Source organism: Drosophila serrata, unplaced genomic scaffold (assembly GCF_035046125.1).
Source record: "Drosophila serrata isolate PLE 108 unplaced genomic scaffold, ASM3504612v1 contig_272, whole genome shotgun sequence".
Lineage (NCBI taxonomy): Eukaryota > Metazoa > Arthropoda > Insecta > Diptera > Drosophilidae > Drosophila > Drosophila serrata.
This window is the reverse complement of record NW_028257170.1, coordinates 2351388-2368940: the sequence shown is the minus strand read 5'-3', so window position 1 is coordinate 2368940 and position 17553 is coordinate 2351388. Positions and strand designations below refer to the sequence as shown.

At 36.4% G+C, this 17553-nt stretch overlaps 1 protein-coding gene and 1 long non-coding RNA gene across 33 annotated transcripts in view; one reads left to right on the top strand and one right to left on the bottom strand.

Moving 5' to 3' along the window:
- LOC147643479 (uncharacterized) overlaps window positions 1-2668 on the top strand; it is a 47125-nt gene extending 44457 nt beyond the window's left edge. Inside the window, exon 3 of the long non-coding RNA XR_015271979.1 lies at window positions 767-2668. This is a non-coding gene — a long non-coding RNA (uncharacterized LOC147643479). The remainder of the gene's footprint in view (window positions 1-766) is intronic.
- The window catches only part of Pdp1 (PAR bZIP family member Pdp1), a 71034-nt gene that overhangs the window by 11645 nt on the left and 41836 nt on the right, over window positions 1-17553 (bottom strand). For 5 of the 32 annotated variants that reach the window (XM_086834039.1, XM_086834035.1, XM_086834040.1 and 2 more), the window contains exon 1: window positions 11080-14806. The exons of 10 other annotated variants lie outside the window; for them this stretch is intronic. In XM_086834039.1, the coding sequence (XP_086690165.1) occupies window positions 11080-12304 (1225 nt within the window). In that variant the 5' untranslated portion in view covers window positions 12305-14806. Of the gene's footprint in view, window positions 1-5008; window positions 8819-11079; window positions 14807-17553 lie in introns of those variants that run through there. 17 more of the 32 variants (XM_020959088.2, XM_086834046.1, XM_086834044.1 and 14 more) reach the window with 7 other exon arrangements.

Genomic DNA, 17553 nt, shown 5'->3' with positions numbered 1-17553 from the left:
TAGCTCCCATAGGAACGATCGAGAAATTAATAAAATTAAAAATTATAACTTTTTCAGTTTTCAACAGATTTTCATCAAATTTGAGGTGTAGCCATTTTATATTAGTCTTAAATTTTGTGGCAAATTTCATAAAAATCGGACGACTATATCATATAGGTGCCATACAAACGATCGTTTGATGAAGAGGAAAAATGCAAATCTGTGAATGTAAAACTGCAAATATAATATGTATAGGTGAATGAAATGAAAGCAGGTATTACTTCATTGTTTTTTAACACAAATATATTTAATTTATATGGTATGGATTCCTAGTCATAGAATTTCTATCTGCAAGGGTATATAAACTTCGGCGTGCCGAAGTTAGCTTCCTTTCTTGTTTTTTTTAAATTTGCCAAAAAATATCGAAAATTTATTTTTTGACTAGGCATAGCTTTTTTGATGCTGATCAAGAATGTATATGATTTATAGAGTCGAAAATGATTCCTTCAAAGCGTTACAAACTTCTGACTAAAATTATAATACCCTGTAAAGGGTATAAAAAGTAGAAAGAAGTCGTCGCAAAATTATGCAACTTTTTGCATTTCAGTTTGCCGGCAGACACGTACAACAGCAACAACTACAACAATCACAGTGGTAACAGTAACAACAACACTTTGATTGCGCTGTCCGCCCCTTTCACCTGTCTCTCTGCCTCTCTCTCTGTCTCTCTGTGCCCCACCATTCTCGCACTCTTTTCACTTCCACTCTCGCTCTTTCACTCATTCAGGTAATTCTCTGCGCATGCGTCGCTGCCGACGTCGATGGCGCAACTGTGACGGGTTTTCATACTCTTTCAGAGAGCATAATCACAATGGTAAGTAGTTATAAAAAATATTTAAATTTGTATATGATTTATATTTATTTTCAAGAAATTTACTAAAAAATTAAACTCAGATCGAATGATTTTAATAATTTACGATTAATTTTTGAATATTTAATTACCTCAACAACAAATATATTTATTAAGAAATTATATATATATATAATAATAATATTTTTCCAAAAGATTTTTCATAGTTTTTATAAGGGTTTAACAGAAATATTACTTCGTAAAATTTACTTTTATATCAAAATTAAAGTAAATTATTCTTAGCAACTTGCATACAAGATATGATTTATTTCTTAATGAGGATTTTCTTAGCTTGGTAATTATTTTTACAATAAGAGGGTATTCGAGAGTCGCCTATCTAAAGTCAGTTTCCTGTCTCGTTGTTTGGTGTTACAGTTGATGTTACTGCCTTTTCTGTTCGCTGTTGTTACTGCGCATGAGTGCCTCGTTGTATTACATCGCTGTATAAACTATATGTACATCGCACTCTTTTTTTATGGTTTGTTGTTGTCATTATTGTTGTTTCTTTTCTCTGTTGTTATTGTGGTTGTTGTTGTTGCTGTTGGTGAAGTGCAGAAAGTGTAACACTTTCGATTGTTGCGCTGTCTCTGTGTGCTTGCGTGTTGTTGCCTTTGAGGTTTTTTGTGTGCACTGCATTCATTCCGTATTTGCGCTCATTTGCATTGCTGTTTTTTCTTGTACCCTTTTTTACGTTTTAAGTATTTATGTGTGTGTTTGTTTTATGCCTTCTACCGCTCTTTTTTTTAGTGAAATTAATTATGTGTGGGAAAATGTGATGGAGTTTTGATTTCCGGGTTGTTAGCACGGATATTTTGTGGCTAGACTTGGGCTTTTCATGACAAGTACAGGCTTTTTTTGGAGGTAAAAATTAAGAAATCTTGTAAGGGAGGATTAAAATTATTATTTTTCAGTTTTAAGAATAGTTTTAAATAAAAAAAAAGTGTAGTACTTTTTGTAATTAGTATACTTTTTGTCAAATTAAATTGAAATTCAAGGTCTTTAAAATTCAAATTCTTAATCATGGTTAATAATTTCACTTTTAAACTTTAAATTGTTATTATAATATTTAATACAATATATTTATTTTTTTATACCAAAAAATTTGTTTTGTTGAAGTTCCAGGCAATATAAAAAAATAATAGATTTCCCAAAGTTTGATCAAAATTGATTTTAAAAGGAAATCATTTCTCCATTTCCCTTTAATAATTTTCAATAAATCGCCATAACAAAATATACTATCAAAAAGCGGCATTAAGCCATGAAAAATCACGAAAGGCTTTCCTCAATTTCACAATCTGTCCAGCTGTGCAATTTAGTTCTCTGCCATCTCATTCACTCTGAATTTTCAGACTCAGACATTAGACAGACAGAGACGATAGCGGTTAAAAAACGCGATTTCCCTAACGGCAGACCGCTTTCTTTGTGATTACGAAATTAATAGAAAAATTATGAAAGACAGACATAAAGAGTGAGCGAAATATTTTGCAATAGTTTAATTGCCCGTCTCGTCGTGGGGGAAAGTGAAAATCCTCAAGACAGCGACACAATTTGCCACTATACTATAACATGATTGCAGTTTTTCCTCCACTCAACCCATTAGCCCAATTTCAGTTCGGCTTATAGAAAGAAAGCCGCAAACGTTAGCTGGCGACGGTTAATTAGCAGAAATAAGGAAGCGAAACCGATAATCATACGTATCGTGCTGTTGGCTCTATCAAATTATAGACTCATGCCATAAAAAAAACTGAAACACGAACGAACAACCAGAGACATCGAAACCCAAATAAAATTGCCTCGAATATGCAGAGCACGGTGTAACAAAAAAAAAAAAAAGAGGACTGGGCGGGACTGGGCTAAAACGTAATCAAAACACACAGTAAATTCAATCAAAAGTGCTTCTGGTCTTTAGTTTTCTTGCTCGCCTCGCACGACGACGTGTGAACAGATTGCTCATACGCCTCGTGGTACGCCAGAGCTAAATGGCCAAAAGACAAAGCTCTCTTTCGGCCACTTTCACTGATTCAAGTTTCTCACCTGCCAGCGTCGCAGCAATTCGCACGTTTTACCGTTTGTACCGCCGTACCGCCGCTCGATTGCGCAACATGCGCCGCCGTCTTAGCCACCGCGTTGACTGACTGTGGGCCATACAACAATTGTATATACCGTAAATTGGCAACAATCTTGCGTTTTGGCCAAGACGAGTAGCCGAGCAGCCGAAGCGTTTTTTGATTGAAATAACTGTAATACGTTGCATTTTGGCAGGCCGCCTATCTGGGTGAGTGTGTGACGGACGACGCCTCGGGGGTTTTCTAGTCCCCATTTGAAGTCGACTTCCCCCCTTCTTTTCAGTTTTTGCCTTTTGGCATGTCTCACCGCACATTTAGCCACATTAATGTGCAGAAAAGCTACCTCACCCCGCGAGATAATCCAAACAAAAGGAAGTCATGAAGCGTCAGATTAAGGCGCACGAAATGGAAATTCGAGGTGACTTTTGAGGTGTTCATTGGCTCTGATAGAAAATAGCTGAAGCAAAAGGCTGCTGCTGCTGCAGAAGATGTGACTGAATGGTATTAAGAATTATAGGAAAACGTGATGGAAATGTATTGCTTTGAGAATAATTTAAATTCTATAAATGATAATACATTTTTCCTGCTCATAAATCATAATCCCAACTATTTAAATACTTAAACAGAAATCCCCGTTGTCATACTTTAATTTTTGGCAACTTTCGAAATTGTTTTTTTGATTCAGATAAAATTATATTTATTTCCCACTCTTTTAAGCTGAACTGGAACCCTTCAACATTGGGGTTTTTTTTTTGACGCCGCTGTTTCTCTCAGTTTTATTTTCAAGAAGAGCCAACAAAAGTCAACATCAAAAGCCGCAGTAACAGCAACAAAAATATCAAAAACTACAAAAAAAAAAAAAAAGCAAAGAAAGAAATGAATTTAAAAACTGCCGAAAAAGTGAAAGTTAATTTTTCGGTGATGTTGCTAAGCCGGCAGAGCAGCTGACGACGGCGATGTTGCTGCTGCTGCTGCTGTTGCCGCTTTTAATGTTGCTGCTGCTGATGTTGTTGCTGTTGCTGCTTGTTGCCTTAATGAAAGTAAAAACGCATTTTTTTCTGGCCACTAAAGAGCCGCTTACGAATTTAATATTGTTTGTTGGGACAAAAATATAAATTATGCCGCGCAATGTCAAACAGAAAACACACAAAAATTGCCCTTTTGTTGTGGCTTTTCTTCTTTTTTTGGCAGATCAACTTTGGGCGATAACAACAAAAGGCCAAAGACGAGAGAAGAGAAAAAATATAAAAAAAAGCCAAAAGGCCGGGCCAAGCGGCTTTTAAATACATAATAATAAAAATAAAACAACGTTGCCCAAAATATATATATATATGTATGGAAAGCACCCAAAAGTCAGAAACGAAAGTTGTCTGGAAATGTCGCGTTCAACAAGTTGTTGCCTCAGTTGTTGCTGTGTTTTTTTTTTCGGCCCTTGCCGAGAGCATGGCCTAAAGTCGAAAGCAAAAGTGATTGTGAAACAAAGTCCGAAAGGTTTGAAAGTTGAGTTACTCGACTTTTGACTAACCTACCCCACGCGGAAATGTCCAAGTAAATCCAAAATCCTCCACAATCTCCAGCCCAGGCACCCCAAAAACAGTTGTTGCAGTTGTCATAAGCCCACGTTGTCTCTTCAATTAGAGGAACCCCTAAATAAATAGACACTGCCACATGTGCCCCCTCCATCAATCGATGTAAGCTGACTTTGACACTGCATCTCAGGGTCGTTGGTTTCCGGAGGGGGGTTGTGTGCTGTGTGTCCGAGGTGTGAGCAAAATTTAGCCAGGCATACAATCAATTTGTGGACAAGGAAATAAACTTGGCCAGCGAAGGTCAAGAGCTGAAACATCAGCAACAAGGGGAAATTTCTTTAAGAAGAGCTCATAATAAGAACCTTTTAATATGGTTTTTCCTTTGAGCTTAAACTCAATAAGTATATAGTTGTACACTTTAAATTACTAGGTTCATATAGCTTCTAATTAATTTCTTAAACAATTGCTTGTAATTATAACTCATCCCTTTAGCTGGTTGTTTATTAATTGCAGAGATCGCATACCGTTTAAATAGTTGGCGTGTTGCTTCCACAATTGTTGCACCTGGAACTGTGTCCATCGATTGTTGTCGTCGCCAACTCCGTTATTGTTGCTTGTATTATTATTATTGTTGGTATTGCTGTTGTTATTGTTGTTGTTATTATTATTGTTGCTGCTATTATTGTTGTTGTTGTTGGTGGTTGCATTGGTGGTGCCATTAATGACACCCACTAAACTATTGACCAAACTATTCTCATGCGCCTGCTGCTGTTGCGCCACCGCAACGGCGGTATTAACCGTGGGCGTGGCATTGTTGCTAGCCGCGAGATTTGCATTTGGTGTTGCTGGATTGTTATTATTATTGTTACTATTATTATGGTTATTGATAATGATATTGAGATTGTTGTGATTGAGTATGTTGTTGTTATTATTATTATTATTATTGTTGCTGCCGGTACTGCCGGTGTTGTTGCCGGTGGCAAGTTGCTGCTGTTGCAGGTTGTTGGCTGCCACAGCAACCACTGCTGCTGCTGCATTCACATTCACATGCGCCAAATGTTGCAGATGATGCTGCAACAATTGCGTTGGCGGTGGCAAGTTGCCATTGGCAACATTGTTATTGCCATTGTTGCTCAGACTGTTGAGCAGTTGCTGTTGTTGCTGTTGTTGCTGCTGTTGCTGCTGCTGCTGCTGGTGTTGCATGGAGTTGCGTAGCAGATTGTTGTTGTTGCAGTTGAGATTCGTGCTGTTGGTGGAGTTGTTGTTGTTGCCACCCAGCAAATGCGGCAGATTGTTTACCACTTGCAGTGGCAAGCTGCTAAGAGGTGGCAATTGTTGGCCCAGCAATTGCTGTTGCTGCTGCTGCTGGTGTTGCTGCTGCTGCTGTTGTTGCTGCACATTCTGCAGCAGTTGCAGCTGATTTTGCTGATGTTGCAGGCCTAGATGCTGCTGCTGCTGCTGCTGTTGTTGAAGCGCCAAAGCTGGCGGTGGCATTTGATAGTCCATTCTCATTGCTGAGATCACAATTGGTTACGATTCCCCTGGCTCTCAATTTTTGTAGTGTTTTATTGCATGTTGCTACTGCCGCTGCTGCTTGCTAACTTAATTAACAACAAATTGAAATTGAAATTGGAAGTGGAAATGGAAATGGGAAAAAAGCTTTTTATCGCACGCGCCGCTGTGATGTTGCTGCTGTTGCTGCTGCTGCTGCTGCTGCTGTTCCCGCAGCAATTCTAATTGCTCGTGGCGATCACGGCAGCAACATTAAGCTCTCGCTAACCCGCACACACACACACACATACACCACTCAGAATATTGCCTGGGCTTTGGCTCAGTTTTTATTTAAGTTTGTGTCGCTTTTTTTCGCATTCGCAATTTTTCTATTGTTTGTTTTGTTTGCTTTTTCTATTATTACGCTGTGTGTTGCTGCTGTTGTTGCTGCCGCTGCTAAATTTTGTTGTCAACTATTCCGCGTACTGAGCGTTGTTTTATATATATTTTTTTTTCGCTGTGTGGGGCTGGGCCGTTTTGTTAAGGGGTTCGTTCGGTTCTCGTCGCCCACCGCCCGCCGCCCGCCGCTGCCGCTTTTGAATGAGAAAAGTTTGACCTTGAGGCGGCAGCAACAACAGCAAAGCAGCAACAAAACACTAAACGAAATGCTTTTTGCTATGAGTTTTTGCTATTTGTCAAACTGATCGTCGCACTTAGTCGCTTTGGTGTTGCTTTTGTTTTCTTCTAATGTTGCTATCTTTGCGTTTTTCTTCAAGTTATTATAGTATTTGTTCTTTATTTATATATATTATTAATGATTCAATAGCTTGGCTTGTGGGTAAAATATGTGAAATATTGATTGTATTTATTTAAAAGCCGGTGAAAATATTTGAGATTTCAAAAGAGCATTCTTTGTTCAATTTTGTTTAAATACAATTATTATATTGTATATCCTAAAACTTATATAATAAACTTTGTTCTGTTAATAAATAGCAAATATAACTTTTAAAGTTATTACGTTGACAAAAATATTTGTAAGGTAAGAAAAGATTTATGAAATACTTTTAAAATGGTAATAAATTATTTTGAAATACTACATTTGGTTGTTTTTAATTATTTTCTTTAAGTTTCATTTTAGTTTGAATATTTTACCAGCTTTTAAATATATTTTCAATAATATTTCAGCCTAAGCGTATAATTTTTTATAAGACTTTTGCTTATTTGTTGATCGTTTATTTTAATTACTTTTTGTTTGGCAAACTTATTAACACTTTTGATTTATGCTCTTATCTTTCATCAGCATATATATGTTTTTATTTTGATGTTTCATATATATCTCTGAATTTCATATATAAATTTTTGTACATAAATTCTTTGATTTTCACTCTATATATTATTTAATTTCTTTCACTGCACAAATACATTTTAATCCTGGGAAATTGCTGTGCGGTGATCCGCCTTCCTTTGCCGCGAATTTTCCTAAAAAGTGGAAACGAAAGTTCACAGGTTCGCACGAATTCGAATTCGAATTCGAATTCGAATTTGGTTTCGAAAGCGCGGTGCTAAAGACGAAGACACGCGTCGTATACGTATTATTTTTATGGCCTTTGCTTGCATGTGTCGTATGGGCGATATTTTGTGTTATTTTTTTTATATGTGCTTTGGGCCTTTGGTTTTTATTAGTTATATTTTTTGTTGGGTTTGTATTTTTTTTTGGTGGAGCAGAGCCCGTGGAATCGAACCGGTGCCGCCGGACTGCGAACGTTGAGTGAACGCGCGCGTCGCCAGCGTCGTGCAACGCAGCTTCGCAGCTGAGCCAAAGGCAGCGGCGCAGCAGCAGCAGCAGCAGCTCAGAGAAACCCACAGAAGAGGAAGAGGAAAAGAGAAGAAGCAACGGACAGTGGAATAAAAGCCAAACTTGAAACCGAAAGCCAGAAAGCCCCCCCCCCACTCTATCTCTCTCACTCTCGCTCTCGCTCTGCTATTTTTTTTTTTTTGCGCATTCCGCCTGTTTACTTTCTTTCGCGCAGCCTGCCAAAGTTCGTCGCTGCCGCCACGCTTGGCGGGAGCCGCGCTGCTACGTCGCTGCTGCTTTCGAATGCGGAAGCTGATTTTTCCGCTGTCGACGCCGGCAGCAGCAGCGCAGCGTTGTTTTGAGTGGTTAGCCGAGAAAAGCTTTCGGCTTGCGCCTCTTTGAGTGACTTTTTTGTGAGCTTAAGTTCGGGGATTTTTTTTTGTATCTTTCTATTCAAATGTAAATAAATTCCTGAGAAAGTAATTTGTTTAAATAAGAAACAACAATAACAAAAATAGGAGAAACTGGTTTTGGAAATAAAATTAATATACATTTTTATCCCAAAAAAATTATATTAATTATTTTGAATATTAAATACTAATAAATTAATAAAAAACAAGAAATAAAACTAACTTCGAAGGAATATTAGGATCGATATGGGAATCGATCATAACTAAGCTTAAGATATTCGCAATCTTTGAATCTATGCTTAACGATATTTTTATATGACAATTTTTCACACAAATCAATTCTTTAAAATCTCATAAATAAACTAAAACAACAGTTGTTAAAATTCGGAAAACATTTATGTGCTAGTTTTTATAGCGACAAAAAATATTAGCGTTTTCAGCCAGATTATCATCTGTATATTGATAAACCCTGTAATAAATTATATACTTGTTCTTAAGAAAACTGTGCCACAAAAAACTTTTGAAATAATTTGAATGATTGCAAAAATACTATAATAAATTATGGAAAACAAAAATATTTCATCTATTACTAAAAAGTGCCCAGCATTTCTAAAGTTCTTCTAAAGTTTAATATTTAAAGTTTTTTTTATTATATTTGCTTTACTATTTATCCTTTTAAGCTTTTTAATGCATATCCTTTAAATGATTAATGTTAGTTAATGAAAAACAACACAAGCTTACCAGTTAAATATTATGCAAAAGACACAAACATTTAAATTCACAACAAATTGCCTTAGCAATTTATAAACTTTGGTATTCGATGCTTACCTGTAAATAAACAAAAAGATAAACATTTTATTACTTTATGAAATATATTATATTATGTGAAAATATTTTATTACTGAATTTAAAAGTTAAAATAATAATAAATCATCTAATAAAATCAGCAATTACCGTATAAAAACCTAACAAGTTCAATAAATTAGGCACCGCAAGTGAGAGAATTAATTGAGGAACATTTTTGGCTTGTCCAAGGGTGGCGGAAAATTTTCCATGATTGAGGGGGCCCACCTACAACGACAAACTGACATTTATCCATTTTAGCTTTCCCCGCTACCCACACAAATACACACACACAACAAATTCATACAAATTATTATTCATTTTGCCTTTAAAAGGTCATTTCCAGTATATATTCAATAGCGAAAATTTCACCCAGCAAAAAAAGGCAGCGAAAAACAACAATCAAAAGACCACCCACATTCCATTTGCCATATGCATTTACATATCATCTGCCATAAAAATCTCATCAGCCTAATTCCGAAATCTAATCAAGCCAAATGCATTTTCTCTGAGGTCAGTTTTCATTCAAAAAAAGAAAAGGGAAATGGTGGCTTAGTCGCGCTTTTCAAAAGGGATTTGTGCCAAAATGCATCAAAAAGAAGGGTGAAAGGATGTGCCAAAAAAATGAAACTGAAAATCAACAACAGCATTGAAAAGCCTCTTTGGTCTAAATGTCACACACTTTTGCCCTTATAATTGATATTAAATGTTAAATTTCAAGGTACATCTAATCATTTTCCAGTACAAATTGCCATGAAAAATGTGAATTCTTTCTTGATTCAATTTAGTACAAAATTACAACGTAGCAAAGAGAATCACTAAATACAAAGATATATAAACATTTAAGGGGTATTGTAGTTATTAATAACTTTAAAAGTAGGTCGAAAATAGTTTTTCCTTTTTGTGTCTCTCAAAATCAATTCAATAATCAAAAGCAAATTACTAAAATAAATCAAATTTCCCTTGTGGTAGATTAGTTAGGTTGCACACGAAAAAAAAAACAAACAAACAAATAACAAAATATATATTTAAATAAATGTATATAGACCTGACGATCCGCGGTGCAAAGATACATTTACACATGCAGCAGATACATTTGAATTTCGTTTCCTATTCAATTTCGAACGGTCGACGTCAGTCGACGGCATATACAATATACTCCCTATACAAATATATATATATTTATATATAACTATATATATAATATATAGCTCGGCTCACGTGTGCGCGACAAGCTTTCTTGACTTTTGTGCGCTTTTCAAGCTCAAACTGCGCAAAGTTCTCGGCCGCTGACGTCCGATGATATCAGCTCGTTTTGGTCTTCCGAACAGATTGACTTTTTCCAGACACTCCATATCGCTGCTCCACAATGGAATACTAATTTTCTAATACAAAAGACAGGCTTAGGAGGGAAAATTTGCGAGAAATCACAGAACTAGTCATAGTTTTTCTGTTTATCAGTTGTTTACAAAGTTTCCTTTGCGAGCAATTATTCTAAGGGTGGCGTCAATCATATTTCCGATTTTAGCTTTTACGTTGCAAATTAGTCAACAAAGGGATGAATAAATACAGTAGTTGCTATGTTAAAAGAGATTTTTCCTACGACTTCAATTAGATATTTTGTACTAAGTTCCCATTTTGGGACCTACACAATTTGAAGAAATTTTAATATATGGCTTCTCATTAATATCTTATTCATATTGTGTGATACACTGCCTTTCAAATACCGAATTATAAAGATGTTGTTACTTATTAATCATTACATTTATTCATGATAACTAAATTCTTGTTAAAAATAGAATAAATAAAGAACTTGCTCTATTTATTGCTCTTTTGCTCTATTCATCTCATCCTTTCCTTTATTTTTTGTACGATTTTTCTTTCCGATTGAATAGTAAGAGATTCAATAATATTTATTGCAAATCTTATAGATATTTAATGCCAAAATATAATAGTTTCAATTCTTTGAGAAAGTATTTAACGAAAATTAAACCCAGATTTTTCTCTAGAGAATCCCTAAACCTTTATAGAGTATCTCTCCTTATCATCACCTCACCTGAGCTAGATGGTTGAAACCTCGCCTTGAGGCTGTTCAAATGATTTTGATGCTCGTTGGCTATGACGGCTGCTGCCACGGCATTGGCCACATGTTGCACGGATGACACATTGTTATTATTGTTACTGTTGTTGCTGCTGCTGTTGTTGTTGTTACTCTGGTTGTTCCCGCTGTTATTGTTATTGTTGTTATTACTATTTTGTCCAGGATTGGGTCCTGCCACGGCAGATATATTATTTCCACTGGGATTCGCACTGGTTCCCTGGTTTCCATTTGCCACATTAGCAGCAGAGGCAGCAGCAGCTGCTGCTGCAGCGGCAGCGGCGGCAGCCACATTGCTCTGCGGATCCATAAAGGAGTTGCGCTGATAATGGGGATTCTCCTGATAGATCTGATAAGTCAGCGTGGGCAGTGTCCACGAGTTGTTGGTCTTGTAGTGGAAGTTGCCGGTGCCAAAGATGGAGTGTGTATTGGTATTATTGTTGCCACCATTGCCAGCAGCAGCGGCAGCGGCCGCTGAGGAGAGTGTGTGGGCCAGTTGGGCGGCATGATGTTGCTGCTGTTGCTGCTGTGCATGTTGCTGCTGATGTTGCTGCTGGTGGTGGTGTTGTTGTTGTTGCTGCTGCTGCTGTTGCTGCTGATGTGTGTGGTGCGGATGCAGTGTATGACCATGATGTTGCTGCTGTGCATGCTGTTGGGCGTGATGTGAGTGCTGCTGCTGTTGCTGTTGCTGCTGCTGCATAACAGCAGCCACATGTTGCTGGTGTGCATGCTGCTGCTGCTGTTGCTGCAAGTGCTGTTGATGTTGCTGCTGCTGTTGTTGTTGCTGCTGCTGTTGCTGCTGGTGATGGTGCAAGGCTGCTGTCTGCTGTTGCTGCTGCAAGGCCCAGGCATTCACATTATTGTTGGTCACACCTGATCCTCCACCGGAACCGCCGCCCGAACTCTTGCCCGAATCATTGCTGCTCACACTGCTCCGATGGTTGTCCATGGTTGATCCCGAAGATCCTGATCCTGATCCTGATCCCGATCCCGTCATGCTACCATCATTTCCGCTGTCACTGTTGCCGCTGCTGCTGTTGTTGCCACTACTTCCGCTGTTATTATTGGTTGTTGCCGCTGCAGCTGCCACCTGAGAGTTGAGCTGATGGAAATACTGCGACAGGGTGGCATTGGCATGCTCCTGATTGAAGAAGCTGGTGCAGGAATTCGTATCCGAAGACATGGTCACTGGTTTATTAACTGGGTCCTGACTTCACTGGTTTTGCTAATTCACTGGGCTTGGTTTTTTGTTTTCAGATTTTGGCCAGGGCCTAAGTAATTACTTCCTTGTGTTGAACGTGGTTGAATTTGCTAGTTAGCAGAATAAACTTTGGGCCACGACCGAAAGTTGTGCGCATTGTCTCACAAAAGAGCACTGGTTCACTTGAGTTGAGTTTTTAAATGGAAATTTTTTATAGTCTTTGGTTGGGGTTTTTTGTGCCCTTTTTAAATCGCCCACATCTGAAAAGATTGTGCTTTCATTTGAAAACCCAGATTAGTGTGTTGCTCCTCGTTTTTGTTTCCAATTTGTTCCAATTGATAGCCAATTATTGGTGGTTTCTAATGAAGTGGCGATCGTGGGGAATGTTGAGAGTGATTCAGTTTAAGGAAGTGATCGGTGAGTACTGGTCTATAGATTATTGATAGTGACTGATACTGATAGTGATAATGGCGGTGATATAGATAATTGCATGTGTGTGTTGTTAGTTGGCGCTTGTTTTTCCATGGTCATGAAATGCACTTTGTTTGCGTCTATTTTTGTATGATTTCTATTTAGTTTCCATTATTTTTAATTGATGATCATGAAGATTAGGAATAAGAAAAGGCATTGTGTAGTTGTATAGTCTTGCGCTTTCTTTTTAGTTCAATTAATTTTAATAATAAGATTTTTGTGACGTTCTTTGTATAGAAATTGAATCGCTAATCGGGACAAAGGCTTTACGTGTTTGTTTTAGCATTTGATTAAATACTGTGAAAATTGCAGGATGGAAATTTTGAAGAATTATCATATATAAAATCAAAACAAATACATTATTATTTGCCAAATCAATTGAATTGTAATTCTTTTCCTTCTCTCAGCCTTTTGGTGTGAATACCTTTTCTTATTCTCAGAATTTGTTTGCTGCTTAGAAATGAGATCGTTTTTTGCTTTGGGTTTTTTGTTGTTTCGGTGGATTTTTCTTTCTTTTTTGCTTTCTGGGTCTTGTTGTTTTTATTGTAGTTGTAAAATTAAAATTAAATTAAACTGTTTGAAATTGTATCCGTAACTTTGGCGACGCTGGACAGAGAATATCTGAGAGATCTCCGGCTCTCAATCTTTCTCGTTCTCTCTGCTGGTTCTATCTCTCTCTCTCTCTCTCTCTGTGATCTTTTTTTTATTGTAACTATTTTATATTCGATTCGATGGGGCACACACACACTGACACTGACACTGACACTGGATTGATTTCACAATTGTTGCACTTGAAACTGGTGTGGAAATAAAAAATATAAATATATTCGGTTGAAAATTCTTCCAGAACTTTTTTCGCCTTTTTTCTGGGAACTCAACTTGAATTAATTTTATAAATTATTTGTTGTATTTGTTTTTATTTTGCTCTTTTTGCTAAATATATTATTGGGTTTTCCCGCTCGAGAGTGAGGAACTCGGAACGAAACGCGCAGCGACGATTTTCACATGAGAACGCGATGCGACAGAATGCCGGGCGAGCAAAGTTTCCTCGGTCTCAGTGTCTCTGGTTTTCCGCTGCCTCTGCCGGCGTCACTGCCCACCCGCAGTTGCTGCTCTGCCAGCTTCGGCGTCGCCGCTGCTTTTGGGCTGCTAAAATTGCAATTTTCTGCAAGTAAGTCGCCTTACGTAAAGGGCGGCGGCCAAAAAAAATAACCAGCTCTCCCTCTCCCACTTTAATAATTGTTTTTCGGTTTTATACATTTTTTATCAAACGCTGCCACTACAAAATATTATTTGTATATAAAAAAATATTTATATACACTTGCATACAGCTGTGTTCAAAATAATAGAACTTGGGTAGGATGGTAAAACTAAAATCATAGCTTTGGAAAATTTATATCAAGTAAGAATTGTGTTTTGATAATTTATTATTAAAGGAAAGATCAACAAATATATTTATTCTCATTTTGAAATTCAAAGAATTGGGTATTTATTTATTTAGTTAATTAATAATATAGTATAATTAATTTATTTTAAAATATTTTAGATAATTTGATAAATAACTATCTCCAAAAAACAACAATTTGTGTCCAACTGAAGTGCATTTAGGGGAAATTAATATACATTTTTTAACTTCAGTACCGTTTCTTTAAGATCCTTTCTAAACATTAAGTTATAACTTTTATAGAATAATATACTAATTATTTTATAAGCTAGTACACCTATTAATTTGATCACTAGTGTATTTACAAAAAAAGGGACTGCGGCAGCGCCAGCAACTGCGCTGCGGCGGCAAAGTCACGCGGATTTCAATATGACCCAAAGCCCACTGTCTAGCGCAGTTCTAAGCACGTGTTGTGGACACACACCGGGCGCACACACACACGCCGGTAAAAATTAATTGAGAGAGGGAGAGAATTGCACGTTGAACGGCAGGCAAGCGTACTCAAAAGACACAGATACAGATACAGATAGAGATACAGATACAGATACAAATACAGATACGGCTCAAAGGTTTCCAGTCGCTTCGCACTGCCTGCCTCTCATTTGTTACAGTTAAACAAGCTATATTCGTCTGTATATTTATCAGATATATTATATATCATATTTATATACGCAATTTAAGCCAAGTGCGTGGCTGATTTCCTTATTCCCCTATATATGTATGTTATATTCGGCACTGATGCGTTTGCAACACGTGACGTATGCGTAATATGGCCAGAATCGTTTCTCTGTGCCACCAACTAATTAGCGCTGCGTCATGGCAAGTAAGCGGATCTATTGGCGGGGATACTTGGGGGTACTTCACCTCAGACCGAAACCCAAGTCGTAGTAGCTGCCAATGGGGCGTATACTTGATATTTGCTAAACTATTGGCGTAGGTCACAGTATCAGACAGCGGCAGCAACAGCAGTGCTTTCTTAGAATATATATTTTGAAAATAATTCCAACGATTTTCAGTGGGGAATAATACCAATAATACTTATATAAATTTCACGTTGGCCTAGGTCCGTTATTGTGTCTTGGGTTATTTAGTTTTTTTTGGGGATTCCCACTACTACCAAGTTTTGTGCAATAATTATACATAATTTTTAATTAGCATTCAACAGTGATGTAGGTCATAGAATGTTCTTGGAAAAATATGATGAAGCTCCCATAGAATTGTTTATTTAAACGTTAATTTAACTCTTGTGAGTTAAATAATAAATAAAATAAATAGTTGTAAAGTAAAATCAATTGTATTTTCCAAACAAGTTGATTGACACATTTTATAAAGATTTATACAAATATAAACTATTTTTAGATTATTATTTCTTATATTATTATTATTGATTTTATATATTTTATATCGATTTGATTTTTGTTTAATTTTATAATCGATTTTATTATAAATGGTAGTCGACTTGACTTTGGAAAGAATATCCCATTATTTATATTTATTATAGATACTTGATTAATCTGGACAATATTTTACTTGAATTTGTTGAATAGAAATTAAATGTTTTAATAAATAAATAAAAATAATTATTCTTTTTAAAACACACAAAGATAGAAATTTAAAAAGAGATTTATAGGTATTTCCCTAAAACCTTAAGAAAACTATTTGAAAACAAGTTAAAATCGTTTTATATTTTTTGTCAATATTTTTATAGATTACCCAAAATTTATCTTTTTAAATATTTGTACTTGCTTTATACATGTTTTTGTATAAATCCATTTGAAATTTATGTTTCTATTGTTATAACAATTCAACTAAAATCCCAAAAATATACCTATACATTTTCCTATCCAAAGGGAAAATATCCCTTTGTACTTTTTGATTTAATTTTTCCACCCCTGCAAAGTTGGGGGAGAGGGAACATCTGCAAAAGCATGTTTTCTTCTGGCCGGTCACCTGTTTTCCCAGGCGATACATTCGAATATCGAGTATACGCCCCGTGGCGCCGTGCAAAGTTGGCTATTTCTGGAAGTGCCAAAAAAGCAACAAGTCAGCGGGACGCAACTTCGTGAGCCGAAGCGAAGCGACACGAACTTCGGCTGCAGCTTCGGCTCCGGCTTCGGCACCTGCCAATGGCAGAAGGATGTGCTGTCGGCAAGCGCCATTGGCCGGGCTTATATGCCGAGCCATCAAATTCTAGGGAACCAATCGCAAAAATCCAACAATTGCAGTTGCTCAGCTGACGCTCTGCCGGCGTCGCCTGGCGACTGCGAAGTCGGCGGCAACAGCGACGCCTTACGTTGTCAGGTTTTCTGTTTGTTTTGTTGCCAGTTGTTGTATTTTGCGTTATCACGTTTCGCTACCACGTGCGCCGGTCCCCCCGTGCACTAGTGTGTGTGTTCACACACACACACACACACACATTGCAAACGGATGAATGAGCGGGAGAGAGAGAGTAGAAAAAAGAGAGCAACTGAAAACACTAAAAACAAACCCAATTGAGACTGAGAATGAGAACGAAGAAGACGAAGCTGTTGCTTGGGTTTATAAATAGCAATTTAAAGCAACTCACAAACACACACACACTCGCTCATCGAATCAATGAGTCACACACACACACACACCCCTGTGTGCATCTGCAGAGCAACAAGAAAAAGGAAAACATAGGAAAAGCAGAGTGCTTAGAAATAAAAATAAAGTAAATTGTGCAGTGTAAATATCGGAAGCAGGGGAGAAAAAAGAGAAACAGAAAGTAAACAAATTAATGCAAGGTTAAACATTTTGCAAAAATTATAAATAAAATTGGAAAATTTAGTTAAATATTATTTCTTTTATATATTATATTTATTTTTGATTATATCTAGGATTTGCTTAATTTAATTGTAGTAGCAGAAAGGATAAACTTACATTAAAAAGAAAATTTTCAATTTACCTATGTGAAAAAACTAAATAAAAAATTATATTGTATTTATAATATATAATTTTCTTTATTTGTGTAGTAATAAATTTAGTATTTAACACATATAATATATAAGTGTATATATATAAATATGTATGTGTTTATAAATATAAAATGTTAAATACTAAAGTGTAAAATACTAAATTAATTACCACAAATAAAGAAAATTCATTAAAATTGAATTTTTTAAAGGAAAATACATTTGAATAGTTTAAAATATAGTTAAAAGATATAATATTTCGAAATTTAGATGCACAAAAATAATAAACTTTAATAACCAATCTAAATTTTATTATTACTAAACTCTATCGATCATATTCAAAATCAGGAGGTAATATACCATTTTAACTGATATATTTTATT